This window comes from Onychostruthus taczanowskii, unplaced genomic scaffold (assembly GCF_017590055.1).
Source record: "Onychostruthus taczanowskii isolate IOZ18803 unplaced genomic scaffold, ASM1759005v1 scaffold28, whole genome shotgun sequence".
Taxonomy (NCBI): domain Eukaryota; kingdom Metazoa; phylum Chordata; class Aves; order Passeriformes; family Passeridae; genus Onychostruthus; species Onychostruthus taczanowskii.
The window spans coordinates 2,724,874-2,740,279 of record NW_024500128.1 but is presented as its reverse complement, the minus strand read 5'-3'; the positions used below and the strand labels follow the sequence as shown (position 1 = coordinate 2,740,279).

The following is a 15,406-nucleotide window of genomic DNA, read 5'->3' as shown; positions in this document are numbered from 1 at the left end:
TCACCCTGAAAATCCTCCGTGCTGAAGAATAGGGTTGCAGGGGTTTTTGGTGAGAGTGGCATGGGCTGTGTCTCTCCAGAAGGGTGGGACAGGGGAGGCGCTGGGAAAACATGCCCAAGAAAGCACAGATTGGGAAGGGACTTGGCTCGATGCAGATGGGAATACTGAGACTTACAGTTAGCCCTGTCCTCTGGGATTGATTCCATAGGTATCACTGCTGTTAATTCAGCATACTTTGAGGCCAGAGGAACAGACTGTGAGGCACTTACAGTGATGATTAGAAAGGAGTGTGGGTATCAGGATACCAGGATCAGCCCTTTATATGCCACAGAGTTATTTTAATATGGTTAAACTAGGATTTAGACATTGCACCTCCCCTAAACTCTTGTTTGGGAGGCCAGACATGGATTGCAGGTGTTTGGGAAAGAATGTGTGTCTGCACTCTGCAGAATTTGCTTGAAATCTGGGACATGAAGGTTTTGAGTAGCTGAGCTTGGGTGTTGCCTGTGTCACTTGGCGTTGGCTGTGATTCCACAGCAAATCATAATCCCATTCAAGTAGGAGAGAGCTGGGATCACAACCAGCCTCTTGACAGAAGTCCTGCTGCCCCTCAGGGTGCTTAGGGGCGCTCACACTCATCCCCTCCCCAGAGAGGCACCTAAGACAATGATTTAGCCATGTAGTTTGATGCCTGGGACAATTAATGCCAAGCCTTGAATAACCCTGCTTGTGATTTAGGACAGGACATCCCTCTCTGGACAGCCTCACCCTAGCCTAGGTCCTTTCCACTCTGGGAAGAGATTAACCAGAGGTCCCCTGGCAGGTCCCAAAGACCCATACCAGGCAGCCCCTGGTTCCTGGCAGAGGCTGCTGTAAACCCTGTCTGAAAAAGAGCATTTATATTTTGCTGCGCTACATTGTGTTTCTGGGAGAGAAGCAATTAAGTGAGAGCTATAAAGCCGAATCACTCCAGGTGCACCATCAGTAGCTCTTATAAACTGCATTAAGTCTGCTCAGTCCTTGAAAGGGAGGCACGGAGGGAACACCCCTATGGTTGGGGCCAGCGAGTTGGTGCTTGCTCTTACCCCCCTCAGCTGATGCAGTGTCTTTCAAGGGATGTGGCTCCTCACCAGGGGGCTGTCTGAAGCAGTCTCCCCAAGCTGAGGACATGAAGCCTGATGGATTTTAGGATGGTGCTGTGTCAGCTCATAAGCTCATGCACTGGGGTTGCCCGTGGCAGCTGCTCATGGGGCAGGAGTTGTGCTGGTGGTGGGTCCCTGTGGTCAGTGGGAGCCTGTGGTCCTAAAAGCCCCACAGCTGAAATGCTTTTGCTTGCCCAGCTGCTTTCTGGAAGTAATTCTGGCTGCTGGCTCTCACCTCCCTAGCTTTTTAGCTCTTTTTTTTTTAAGCTTTTCCTCTTATAAACAGTCTCTTATCCCTTCTTTGGCAATATATTGTCCTGCTGTGTCTGCCATGGATATGCTTGTGCTTCCAAAATAAATAATTGGAAAAAAATGTATCCACTTGACCATCGCCTTTACTCCAGTGTGGGTTTGAGCTGCTTGGAAATGCCTGTTGAAAACAGAGAAATGGTGCCAAGGTGCTTTTTGTGGCTCCTGCCTCCTGAAGTGTGTGAGGCTGCCCAAACCCAAGTGAATGTGGCGTGGATGCAGCATGGTCCAGGGACTGGATTGGCTTGGAGAATGTCTGCCATCTGCCAGGGATGGGGCCTCCACAGCTTATCTGAGCAACCTGTTCCGACGCCTCAACACTCTCACAGCTAAGAATTTTTTCCTAATGTCTAATCTGAACCTCTCTTTCAGTTTAAAGTCTTTTTCCCTTGTCCCGTCACTCCACATCCTTGTAAAAAATTCCTCTCCAGCTCTCATGTGGGCCCCTTTAGGCACAGGAAGGTGCTGTAAGTTCTCCCCAGAGCCTTTTCTTCTCCAGTCTGAATAACCCTGGTTCTCTCAGCCTGTCTTCATAGAGAGGTGTTCCAGCCCTCCAGGAGTTTGCACCCTTTTGTTTAAAACATATCCAGTCACAGGTCCTGACTGACACTTGGAGCTGCCTTGCTTTTGCCAGATACAATGACGGGCAGAGCTCCAGATGCCTTGTCTCGGCACAAGGCACAACATTGAGATATCCCAAGTTATGGGTTCAGTGTTCTACCAGAAGAGGAACCAGTGATGGTGCCCAGAGTAGGGTCTGAAAAATAAAACCTCTTAGGAACTGGAAAAGTGTCCACATTTAGACAGGAATTTGCTCTGGTTTGGTCCTTTTTTTTTTTTTCTTTTTTTTTTTTTTTTCCCATTTCTTGGGTCTTTAAAGTGAAATATTTGACCATGAAAAATTCATTGCCCATAAGGTCATCCTGTACCTCAGTGCTGCAGATATGGCAACCTCTGGGTGGGGAGTGAGCTCTTGCTCTGATTTGCTTCTGAAAGTACTGCAGCTAATTTCTGGCACAAATCATGGCACCAGCCATAACCCTGCTGCCACAGTGCAGGGATCACACAAGCAGAGGGGCTGCTTCCCTAAAGCAAGCCCTACCGAGGGCTCTGCCTGCAGTGACACTCCAGCATCATTCCTCCTTTCTGTCCCCGCAGGCCCAGCGCCCATGGCGGAGGACGGGGATGAAGCCCCCAGCCCCAGCGGCTGTCGGGGTGCTGCTGGCCCTGGCCCTGCTGGCTCTCATCCACCTGCCCCCACCCCCGGACCACTCCCTGCTCCCGCTGCCGGCCTCGTCCCCGGCAGGGCCCCCGAGGGAGGCGGCTGCCACCCTGTCTGGAAGACCAGCCCACAGAAGAAGGCTCCCCATGCCCCGCACTCACCTACAGCAGGAGCAGCCCCCTGGCCGGGGCAGGAGGCTGAAGAGGGACACTCCCCCTTGGCTCTCTGCTGACGACCTCCAGAAGATGTGGCTGCTGTCCAGCGGGCAGGTGATCTCCAAAACCCGTGTCCCTGCCCACGGGCAGATCATGCGAGTGAGGCTGCGTGCCGTGGGGGATGCCACGGGAGATGCCAAGGAGGATGTCTTCGCAGCCAGCCCGGAAGGAGACTGCCAGGATGGGCGCTGTGGGCTCATCAAGCGCCCCGGGGACCTGTACGAGGTGCTGGCCTTCCACCTGGACAGGGTGCTGGGGCTGAACCGCAGCCTGCCCGCCGTGGCCCGGCGCTTCACCAGCCGCCTCCTGCCCTACAGCTACACCGACGGCGCCCTGCGCCCCATCATCTGGTGGGCTCCTGACCTCCAGCACCTGGAGGATGCCAACAATGATCAGAACTCCTGTGCCCTGGGGTGGCTGCAGTACCAGGAGATGCTGCAGCTGCACAGACCGATGCCGGCGGCCAGGGATGCTCCCTGCTCCAGCATCCCACACAGCGAGTGGAGCCGCCTGGCCCTCTTTGACTTCCTTCTCCAGGTAGGGCTGTGGTGATTGAGGCCGCCTGTCCCATCAGCTGTGGCACCCAGGTTCCCCTGCACCTGCACCTTTATTGTCTGACCATGGTCTCCTGCTCTGCGGGGTCACATCAGGTGTGGTCTCTTGGGATGTGTTTTCACTCTGCAGCTGATGGGGAGCAGCAGAACTTCGTGCAGAAGCACTTTGGCCTGAGTATGGTCCATGTTTGGGACTCACAGGCAGGTTGTGGTGAGTCTGTCCTCGCATGGGCAAGCTTTCTGCTGTTCATTTTGTGCTGGCAGAGGCTTGGGACATCCCTAGAGACATCCCTAGGGCATCCCTAGGGATAGGCAGCATGTCTTGCACCAGCCCCATCACATCCAAACTCAGGGATGTGCTGCTGGCATTGGAAATAAGGAGCCGTGCCTTGGACAGCGCTGCCTTCCTCCTCCTCAGCATTAATAGCACTTAATCTTCTGTCTGGAAAATCATACCCTGCCGCTACAAGGGATTACAACAGTATCCCAGAGAGTTATCAGGTCTTGGAGGGCAGCTGTGAGGAGGCAAAAGTGATTTCTGTGGAGAAAAAGAAAGCCTGTTTAGGCACCTGGGGGCTGGTTATCAGACAAGAGAAAACTGCCTCAAAGGACAAGTATTAATACAAAAAAAAAAAAAAAAAAAAAAAAAAAAAAGGAGGAAAGGAAAAAACCCAAACTACTAAAATATGTTTTCCTTATTTCTCTTTTTTTACAACTATGGCTGGTAGAAGTGGAGCTGTTCTGTCTGGGCTTGAAAATATTTTAGCTGAAACAACCAGAGAAATGAGAAGATTAATGAATCCCCTTCCCTTCCCCAGGCCAAAGTACTGCTGAGTGCAGTGGAAAGGCTGAGACTGCAGGAGAAAGTATCTAGTTCTAAGGAGAGTTCCTCCTCAAGGGCTGAAGCAGTGCAATTATAAATTCAAGGGCAATCCACAGGTTCTCCTCAATAATTCTAATGGAATCCTCCCATGCAGAACAAGTCACATAAAGGTAAAGAGGATATTATAGAAGTGGAGTAGTATCTTCCAGAAGTGTTTTTAGCATCTCCCACCCTTGCTGGGGAAGGAGAAGTTGGTGAGATTTGAGCCCTGTTGTACCCTGGCATTGAAATATTGGTAGTTTTCTTCAATTTCCCTTAAAATTTGGCTTCTTCTGTGTTAATTTCTCCTGGTATTTGCCATAGGGGAACCCCTCCACTACGTGCAAAGTTTTAGTGGGGGCAAAATGCCAAGCCTGGTAGAAAAGGGACAGCTGCTGATGTCTTTGTCCTGCACTTAAAGACAGCCAAAACCAAATCAACTCTGTGGCCACATCCCTGACCTGGGACACCCTCTTCCCAGCCAGGGGGAGAGCCAGGAAAATTTCCCCAGGGGAAGCCATCCCAGGCTGAATCATAACTGGAAAAACCTATCAGATGCAAGGAAATGCCCCAGGATGGGCATAAGAGGGGCTGAAGGTGAGCTTCTAGTAATGTTTGAGCTTGGATGGGAGAAAGTGTGACTCATGTATTTGTCTTCTAGCAATAACACCAAAATTCCCATGAATTAGAGCTGTTTAGGCTCTGGAAAGGAGAAATTAATACCAAAAAATCAGGGGAGGGCCAGGGGAGGGAGGGCTTGTCAGCATGTCAGGGCACTCTCAGCATCTCCACAGCCATCTGGTCCCTCTCCTGGGGCTCCTCTTGGACACCAGAGCTGGCTCCACCTCACACCTCTGTGGGTTCATAACAATCCACCTTGGTTTCACAGGTGCTCGTGGGTGGGTGAGTGGAGTGCTGAGCCCATTTAATGTCTCTGTAAGTTCTCTCAGGTTGTCTTCACCTTCTGTGCAGCCTGCAAAACAACATAGCAGGTGAGAGAAACTGGCGTGCTGAGCTCTCCAGTAGGCAGGCCGAGGAGATGCGAGGAGGAAATGTGATATTTTCTTCTGTTTCCATGTGTTTTGTGACAAGATGCTTGAGCACTTTTTCACTGGAGTGTCTCCCAAAGGAGAAATACTGACCTGAGTTCTTCATCAAACCTCAGAAAACAGAGAGGTTTAAGAGTCTCCGGTGTGGGACTAATCCATCTTCTCAAAGGGTTATGAATGGAATGGCCATGGAGATCACAATTTGTGATCTCCCTGCAGCATCTTCTCCAGTGCTTGGTCAGTGTTTGGGTTCAGAGTGAACTCTGTGTCAAAGCACAGCCTGTAATTGGTAACTAGTGTTAATTACCAGGGCAAGGAGACAAGGCAGCCTCTGTGGGTCACTCAGCTTCTGTCTTCTTGTCACATGTAGATGCCTTCTGGATTGCCTGAGACCTGCTCCAGCCCTCCCAGTGGCTCCAGGAGCCTCTCTGCACCCTGAGCCCTGCCTCCTGGGCTGGCACCAGCAATGCCAAGCAAATGAGCGAGTCAGGCATTTTCATGCTGCAACCAGAAAACATATTTATGTTGTATTTTATATATATATGTATATATATATATATATATATATATATATATATATATAAAAATATTTAATATATATTTAAAGGAACATATATATATACATGGGGTTTTTTTATAAACAGGCCTTGAGACTGGGAGGAGGTGAGGCAGCTCCCCTACAGGGTCATGTCAGCACACAGCCATGGGGAGGTCTGTTGACAGCCAAGGTCCTGTCTGCCCTACAAATCACCCTGGAGGATGTACCAGCCGCTTCTGACACAGCTGAGGAAACTCCATAAATACTGAGGCCAGGTCTGGCAGAGATTTATATCTTTTAAAAGCCCTTCATTCCTCCAAGGGTGTGGCTGAAGCACGAAGTTGTCAAGCAGCTCCAGGGTTTCTGCAGGGAACTGGGATGGGAAGTAGGAGGTTTGACAGCCTGGACACCATGAAGCCTTAGCAGCACCTGAAAATGATTAAACACAAATGTAGCTGAAACAAGTTACCGTGGCCCAACTTAAATGCCAGGCATGCTCTGCGTATGCACAGACTGCTTTTTCCCTTGCCAATACTTTTCCTTTCTTCTTTCCATTGAGAGCTGCTCAGGTTACCGTAGGGATGGAGGAAAGGTTACATATGTGACAGGAACCAGATGAAACCATCATACAGAGCACCAGGACTTGGAAAAATAAATTATTTTTTGAGGTTTCAGACTCTAGGTTTCCTTGGGTGCTTTGTTGGTTTTTTTAATTCATTCATCATCGTGTACATCTTCATTTCAGTTGGAAGCACAACCCCTTCAGTCTGTCAGATACAGAATGTGGAAGTACCAGGTGTCTGAACTCCATCAGAAAAGTCTGTCACCATCACCTTTCTCACACCTTCTTCATGCCAAAGGGGTTCTGCATGTGTCCTTCCATTCCTCTCACTCACCAGTGTGTGCAGCTTTTCCATTGCACGTCTCCTGAGGATCCCTAGAAATGTTTCATTTTCCTCTGTACAAGAACAGCGCACAACAGGACCTCCCCCTTCCAGGCACATGTCCCTGTTAAGGTCCCCAAATGTCTCCTGCAGGTTCATGACCGCCTGGACCGCTACTGCTGTGGGTTTCAGCCTGATCCCTCTGAGCCCTGCGTGGAGGAGATGCTCCACGAGAAATGCCGGAATCCAGCAGAGCTGGTCCTGGTCCACATCCTGGTATGTCTCTCTGCTGTCCAAGGGCTGCTCTGGGGATAACATGGAGGTGCCTGGGAGGCACTTGCAAGGGCTGAGGTGGTAGCAAAGGGAATGTAGGTCCCATGGTGATGCTGGGTCCCTGCATCCCATACCTGGGAGTTATGCTCAGGCATGGAGGGACATAGACATTGGCATCTGCGTTCCCCCAAATACTCTCAGGGTTTCTCACTGCATTAAAAAGCAGCCTAACCCCCACACTGGTGTCTCTGCACTGAGTGAACTTCCCCTTGCCATCCTGCTGGCAGGTCCGGAGGAGCGCGCCGTCCCGCCTGGTGTTCATCGACAACGCGGGCAGGCCACAGCACCCTGAGGAGAAGCTCAACTTCAGGCTCCTGCAAGGCATAGACAGGTAGGAATGTGCACGTGCTGAGCAAGGGCTGAGCTGGCACACAGAGGATGTCCAGCAGCCATGTGTGTGCTCACCTTCTTGCTGCTTCTGGCCTCCCTGGTGGGGTGTCCCTCTGAATGGGGATGGATGTTCTGGATGTCCCCAGAACAGGGTGGGTGGCTATGCTCTCAAAAGCATCCCACATGCCCCTGCCCTGAAACTAACTCTTTATTCTGCTCTGGGTGGCTGATGGCAGGCTCCAAAGCCTGTTTCTCCTCTCTAATTGGCAGCTGCACAAAAATAATGAATAATCAGGTATTTCAGCATTTCTTGCGCCATTGCCCATGAGGCATTTTGGCATGCTAGAGGCCTCTTGATTTGGAATTTGTTTGGGTCAGTGTCTGATGGAGCTATCCTGCATGATCACCATGGGTAGAGTTTTAAGCAGAAGGCTCCTTGTCCTGAGTTCCTCTGGGTAGACGAGCATTTCCTCTTGAAGTATCGTGGCTCGAGTGCCCCGCTGCTCCCTCCCTCCCTGCTCAGCCTTCCCTGGATAACCCCTTCCCTCCCTGTCTCTTTTGCTCCCCCCCTGCAGCTTCCCAGCGGCGGCGGTGGCCAAGCTGCGCTCTGGCAGATTGCAGAGCCTGCTGCTGCAGTCCCTGCGCCTGGACCGGGAGCTCTGGGAGAGCCAGGGGGGCGCAGAAGGGCTGAGACCCCTGCTCCGGACCATTGACAGGCGAGCACAAATCCTGCTCCGCCACATCCAGGAGCACAACCTGACGGTGTTTGAGGATTCGCCGAGCTGAACCGACCTCCAGCTGGATCAAAGTGCACATCCCAGCAGCTGTGGATGTACCTCATGCCCTTGGCATGGACCTTATGAGACTCCATGCTGATGCTGGGCTCTCCACAAGGTGTTTCCCGTCACCTTGTAGGATGACCTGGAGTGGCAGATGGAATCACAGGGAGTAGGAAAGATGGGGAGGAGATGTCTCCTAAGACAAGTCACAACTGCTTGAGAAAGGCAACAGTCATCAAGTTATGGTCTCAGCACGGATTTTCAAAGGGAGGGCACATCCGTGAGGTTTTTTGGGTGCCTTTACTCACACGCACACAAACACACACACAGCAACTATAGAAACTGGAATTCAACTGGGCAGTTGAACAGCTCACAGGGACCCTGGAAGGAGTTAAAAAAGCAGTGGAAGAAGTCACTGGCAGCCTTTCCATGGCTTTTTGATGATGTCTTCGCTATTTCCTAAACATGCCAGACAGAGAGGCAGGAGGAAAGCAGTGGGGAGCTTTATAAGTGGATTAAACAAAGACAAGACACTAGAGCTGAGCTCTGCCTTTCCCCCTGCAGAAGAGGTGATGTGTGCCTGCGAGTGGGCATGAGCCACTGCCTGAAGCTGAGACTAGGCAGGACCTTGAAGCTCAGCAGCACTGGGCAGCAGCTGCCCTCACAAAGCCCATGGTACCATCCCCAGTGAGAGCCACTGCTCTGTGCCATGTGCCATGGTCCATGCATGTGCCTTGGTGGGTCTGGGCTGCTGACAATGCTCTCAATGTCAGGTTTGAAGATTTAAATCTCTTGTTTGCTCTTTGCCTTCACTGTCAGGGGATTAAAGGCAAAACTACCCCACTTCTGAAAAGCGCTCCTGGCTGCTCTCCTGGGCATGACTGCATGTAACTCTTCCCCAGGCTTGCAGAAATATGTTTTAACAAAAATGCCAAGCTATTTTAGCAGAAGGCAGTCGAGTGCAAAATGCTTTCTGAGCATGCTGGCACCTTCAGCGGAGCCCATCCTGTTCCTGTCACCCCTCAGGCTCTATCCCAGCAGCCCATTCTGATGAAGCACAGCAGCATCCCAGCTAGGCAGGTCCTCAAGTGTCAGGGCTGAGAGATAATTCAAAATCAGAATGAACAGGAGGAAAAGATATGCAGGGATGGGCTCCATCATTCCCTGCAGTGTGCTTCCCAGCTGAGGCATGCAGTCAGTGTTTGCCTGGAGCACTCAGTTCCTGGCCTGTGGGTTTATGGTTTGCCACCAGAAGACTTTTTAAAGGCCTCCATTTCTCCAGTGTTGCAGGAAGAGCATCCATTGCTTCAGGCACTCCAATTCCAGTTCAAGTCTTTGGAAATTCTCAGTGAGACTGGCATTGTCACTCAGCTGCACCACGGTACAGCTGCCCCATTGCAATAACTTTGGAGAACATGCCAACCATGCAGCGGGAGAGGAAAAGCTGGGTATGGATACCTTCCCTGCTCCATCCTTCTCAGCACTATATCTGTTTGAGAGTCTGCAAGGGGATGCTTTAACTCCCATGCTGATAAGCACAGACAATTACCTTTTTCCCCCTTTTCCCTCTTGCTGAAGAGAGGGTGAAGTGGGACGTGGGTGACATGAATAAACAGGCAGGCACAAGTGCTCTCAGGAAGCATCAGCACTCAGCATCACAGGCACAGCAGCATCCAAAGTGCCATCAGCTTGTTCCTGGAGTCCTGCCCTCCAATTAGCCAGGGAGGCCCTTTCCCCCAGCATTCTCTCCACCCAAATAGGGTGAATTATCACCCTATTTGCTGTGCCGTGAGATGGATGACGGTCATGGAAACCCGGCTAAAGCCTGAATCATGAGGATTTATTACTGGGAGGTGAGCTTAGCTTGTGAGCTTGAAAGAGAATGAAATAACTCATCCTGGCTCCTATGAAAAGCCATACCCAGGCATGGCTGTGTAGGATTAAAGGATACTAAATGTAACAAAATTAAATCCAAAAAATATGCTTGGAAAAACAGGTAACAAGAGCATTAGTTACGATGTACAGCATAAGTCAGAGTCTTGCTTTTTTCTCAGTGAAGAGAGAAGTTTCATCAAAGGAGAGGTTTTCATCCCATGTGAGCCAAGTTCTCAGTGAGAATCGAGAGACAGGTGGGGCTCTGTGTAGTGAAGAGAGAAGTTTCATCAAAGGAGAGGTTTTCATCCCATGTGAGCCAAGTTCTAGCGAGAATCAAGAGACAGGTGGGGCTCTGTGCAGTGGCCAAAGCTGTGGACATTGCTGAGCTGGACCAGAGCTTTTGCCTTGCCTCTGGTTGCATTTGCTCTACCTTAACATTGCCCAAGATAGTGGGGATTTTTGCATTTCTCTAGCTGTAATGTGAGTTTGCTGGCTAAACACATGTGGGAACATCTGTAAGCAGTTATACATGTGAATAAAAATCCCTCGTGATTTAACAAAGAGCCATGTATGGATAAATGAGAGAAGCAAAAGCCAAGATCTTGCTGAGACTGATCATTAATCTTCTTTAATTAGTCCATTTTTCCATGGGCTTGCCTATGTAACCAGCACAGGCTCTGAACTGCAGTCATGGTTGTTCAGAGGGATCCTGTGGTCTGTTTGCATCAGCCTTTACCCTGTTGTGTTGGGTTTGCTCCAGCTATCAGCATGTCATATTTCCTATGACAAAATTACTGTTATGGTTGTAACTTCTTTATAGTTGGAAATATTCCTGTGGGGCCATGCTTGACAAACTAGATCTCATCTGAGCAGGGATGCTGTTTTACCGAATTTTACTGCACGTCATCACAGATCATGTTGGGGTGGGGTCACAAAAAAAGGTGGCTGCAGGATGGCTTTGTCTCTAAGAAGGCAGCAGCAGCTCAGCAAGGGAAAAGCCAGTGGAGAGACAAGAGCTCCTTGGCAGGGGGGATCCCTGAAACACCCTCCTGCTCACCTGTGGCACCTTGGAATGTGCTTTGAGAACTGCATTTGGGAGCACGGGCACACACCTCCGTGGAGTTCCAGCGGGAGGGAACTGCTTCATTCCACAGTGATCCGAGCGACACGATCCGTGTTTCACAATTCTCTGGCTGTGCTCACCTCTCAGCTGGCAGAAAATAGGGCTGGGGGTGGGCAGGCAGGGCCAGATTGGCTCCAACCTGCCGAGAACACGCGCTCACACGTGCAAACACGCATCGTGTCACTGCTCCTGTTCAGCCTGATCTTCGTCCCCAAAGCTGATGATCCCTGGCACCCTCCGCAGCCTGCTCCAGTGCTTTGCTGGCCTCACCCTCTGTAAATGAAATGCCCATTTGCTGCACTTCAGGGCCTTTTCTTGAGCTGGACACAGGACACTAAGTAGGCTTTTCTGCAGCCCCGTATGGGCCTTGCAGCCCCAGCACTCGCTGAACCCACCAGTGGCCAGGGTGACACCATTGGGGTGGCACTTGAACTGCTCCTGTTCAGCCTGATCTTCGTCCCCAAAGCTGGTGATCCCTGGCACCCCCCGCAGCCTGCTCCAGTGCTTTGCTGGCCTCACCCTCTGTAAACGAAGGGCCCATTTGCTGCACTTCAGGGCCTTTTCTTGAGCTGGACACAGGACACTAAGTAGGCTTTTCTGCAGCCCCGTATGGGCCTCGCAGAGCAGCCCCAGCACTCGCTGAACCCACCCAGTGGCCAGGGTGACACCACTGGGGTGGCACTTGGGGGTGAGATGATGAGCCATCCTTGTGCTTCCTTCCCCTTAAGGATGGGTAGTCACAGGTGACACTCAGAGACCCCACAGGGTGCTCTGCTAAACCCACCCAAGCATCCCTGTGCTGCACAGGGAAAGCGTGGGCTGACTGCTGCCTGAAAGGCACCGGCTAGCAAGTAAATCCAAATTCATTGTTAAATCTCTGTATATAAAAATAATCTGGCTTTTAGAAAGCAATTTATTTATTCTTTCAGTACTTACTTAAATATTTATGCGAAAAAGGGGAAAAAAAATCTGCTCTGACATAGGATTATTGTTGTAGCAACAGTCTTTGAGATTAATGGAAGTAAATTAGCCTGATGTTTTATTTACATCCAGAAAAGCAATAGATAAACTCTCCTTGTGATGGATTTTCTTCATTAGCTGGGCGAACGCCTAAGGTACAGCTCTTGACATTGTTTCTTCCATGCGGTTAGACAAACAGTTTATCAAAAGAGTATAAAATTGTCAGGAAAAGAAGCAGATTAATGGCCAGTAAAGTGAAGATCATTAAATTTATGATATAAGTAGCAGAATCACTGGAGCTCAAGAAATGGCTTATTAGATAAGCACCATGTACACACACGGGGAAGTGCTGAGCCCCCCCGGATCTGCCGCATTGTCAGCGGCTGCTTCCCAAATCCCAGTGGGGTGGTGTCCACACTGAAGCTTCACCTCCCTCCTCCTTCCCTCCCTTTAGGTTTGGGTTTATTCTGTAACTCATACAATTTTCTCTCAATTAAAACCCCTTAAGATTTCAGAAACTATAACTTTTTCTTCATGTCCGTGCTGATGCAACCATTTCTGCAACTTATTTTGGCAATTTTGGCTGCTTTTTACACCAAGGATGATCATGCCAATATCAGCAACAATGATGTACAGGTCTTATGATTATTTGCAAAAAATCCCCCAGCATTAGCAGCTCATGGATCCCATATGGCTCCTGCAGCAATTACCGCTGAAAGGATAATTACCTGCCAGATAAGGCAAATGGAAGAAAGGAGACAAGGAACCTGGGAGAAACCAAACATTCCTGGGGATGGCAGAGGGGCTGTGTTTGTGGGTTCCTGAGGTCTCTGCCCTGCCAGACATGGGCTCAGGTTTTCAAGCTTCAGAAGGGGGATTTTGGGTACATTGACCTCTAAAAACCATGAGTTTAACTGGTGCCATGAATCTTGGTGTCCGAGTGCTGTCTCCAGCAGGTGGCATTGGCTCCACAGGCTGTCTTTTCCCAGGGCTTGCCAAGAGCGTCTTAAAAGTCTCATCTCTGGACTGGCAGATTTCAAGCTGCTAAAGCATCATTAAGTCCCTAATTCCTTTGCAGCCTAATCTGCCCAGCTGTACTTTATATCTCTTCACCAGCACCACTTTCCCCCCACCCCCTGCCCCGCCGCCCCTTCCCACTACTCTCTTTCCTACAAAAATCTATCTTTTTGGAAGCAGACCATTGCTCCTTGTTACGAGCAAGACAGAGCAAGCGGCTGCTTGAAGAACGAAATGCCACAGCACCCATGGCTCTTCCCACCCTAGTGTGGACCTAAATGTGGACCCAGGTGCACAGCAGCCACAGGATTTTTGGATTGAAGATCTCAAATGGCGGTCATGTGCTGGAGTTTTTCCCTAGAACTATTTTGGATAGCTGCTGCTTTGGTAGGATTGTCTCTGTTCCAGAGAACTCATAAAGTTCAGGACATTTTGAATGCTGCAGCTGTCCCTGGGATGGATTTTAAAAGGATACATCTACTAGAGCTGTGTGTATCCAACTGGCAGATAACACAAATCCAACCGTGCTCTGGGGCTTTGAAATCCTCTGGTTTGTAAGCAAAGCAAGCCACAGATGGGAACAGCCTCTCAAACAGGAGTAGTTTTCCACCCCCAGATTATCACCATGGGGTCCTTGGGAATTTCCCTGGGTTTTCACTTCACTCCTGGCTGAAGGACCTGCCTCACATTTCCTCCTCTTCTGGGCTGAGTCAGTTTTTATTCCCTTGGGCCGCACCCAGCATCACTAGAGCTGCTGACTCCATGGTGTTGCTGCCCAGGCTCTCTGCTTGAGCAGGTATGGGACCACCTCTTCCAGTCCTGCTTTTTGAGTGAATTTTGCTCCCTTGGATTTAATGTTTGGCCATATCTAAGCAGGGATGTAGTTTTTATTGAGGATGAGGTGAGTGGATAGAGTGGTGCAGGCTACACTGTAAATGTTGCTGTATTTTTGCATGTATTTGTTTTTAATTTGCCATTTTGGGCATCTGGGAAAGCTTGGAGTAAGCACAGTGTGTTATATCCCAGGGCTCTTTGTGTACATAAACAATTGGACGTTTATTGCCTTGACCTTCCCTGAAACAAGTTCTTGGCTCCTTTGAATTAAATCTTGGGGGAAAAAAGGGATCTAATAAACTGAGCTGCAGATTTGGCTTCTAGGAATCACATCTAGGTGCCAGCAAGATACCAGGAGGCTGAGATTTGCCACAACTGGGACAAATCTTTTTTAATGGCTTTTGTTCAGTTCACCAGGGTCTGCCAGCTCTGCTCCTTGCCAACAGTAAATAGTCTGGGAGCAAGGAATTGGTGATTATATTAAATTTAAGGCAATTCAGCATTGTTTTACTTGATTTGGAGTGTGGGGGAGACATGGCACAATATCTATGCACGGAATGGACAGGTTAGGTCAAACACTTCCTCTTTTATTGTCTGAGCATGAAACATGGCATCCCAGGGAAAGACCCATAATTAGGTGTTCAGGAAGAGTTCATCCTGCCCATTGGAGTCGAAGTTGTAAACTAAGAGGGCAGAGATCAAAGGCTTCCACCAAAGGCCAGAGCAATTTGCTGAGGAGCTTAACTGGAGGGTTAAGTGCCCATGTGGGGGTATGAAATCAGCTGCAGCCTCTTCGTTGCCGTTAGTTTTACTCCTCTTCCAGAAACAGGAAACAATCAACGTGTGGGAGGCATCTCTACTTCAGCTGGGCATGGCCTTTTCAAGCCTGATCGCAGTTCTAGAGGTGGGGGACAAAAGCTCCAAAAAGGCACAGCCGCGCTTCCGTGCTGACAGCCCCTGGGTGAGCAATGTGGCTTCACATCCTGGGGCTCCGCTCCAGCCTGGCCCCAGGCTGTGCAGAGGGAAAATCTGCTCAGTCCTTCCCTGCCTCTCCCTCCTGGTGATGCTTTTGCACTCACCTTTCTAAAAGATCTCATCTTCCTGAGGCATTTTGACTGCTCTAGGTAGATGCTGCCTTTTTTGCCTGCAGCGTCATCCCTTCCCTGCCCCTGCCTGCTGGGCACGCTCCACAACGCAGCCAGGCACTGTCCTCTGTTTTAATTGCTTTTACCCACCTCCTGGCTTGCCCTCACAGTGGCTTTAGGGGATGTGGGGCAGGGGAAGGGCTTGGAAATAGGGAACATTTGGATGCTGAGAGGCAGGGAAGGAGGGTAAGCAGGTACCTTGCTGCTTTGGTGGGAGCAGATGTGTCAGTGCAGG

General features: G+C 50.0%; 1 protein-coding gene across 1 annotated transcript; it reads left to right on the top strand.

The window, feature by feature from the left end:
• Positions 1–2,636: 2,636 nt before the first annotated feature.
• GASK1A (golgi associated kinase 1A) lies at positions 2,637–8,224 on the top strand. Its single transcript, XM_041407716.1, has 4 exons — positions 2,637–3,425; positions 6,929–7,051; positions 7,336–7,439; positions 8,014–8,224. The coding sequence occupies exons 1-4, from the start codon at positions 2,637–2,639 to the stop codon at positions 8,222–8,224; spliced, it is 1,227 nt and encodes a 408-aa protein (XP_041263650.1).
• The last annotated feature ends 7,182 nt before the right edge of the window (positions 8,225–15,406 follow it).

Coding starts and splice junctions, on each gene's coding strand:
- GASK1A (XM_041407716.1), top strand. CDS start 2,637: ATGAAGCCCCCAGCCCCAGCGGCTGTCGGGGTGCTGCTGGCCCTGGCC. Junction 3,426..6,928: donor TCTTTGACTTCCTTCTCCAG/GTAGGGCTGTGG, acceptor TGTCTCCTGCAG/GTTCATGACCGCCTGGACCG. Junction 7,052..7,335: donor TGGTCCTGGTCCACATCCTG/GTATGTCTCTCT, acceptor TCCTGCTGGCAG/GTCCGGAGGAGCGCGCCGTC.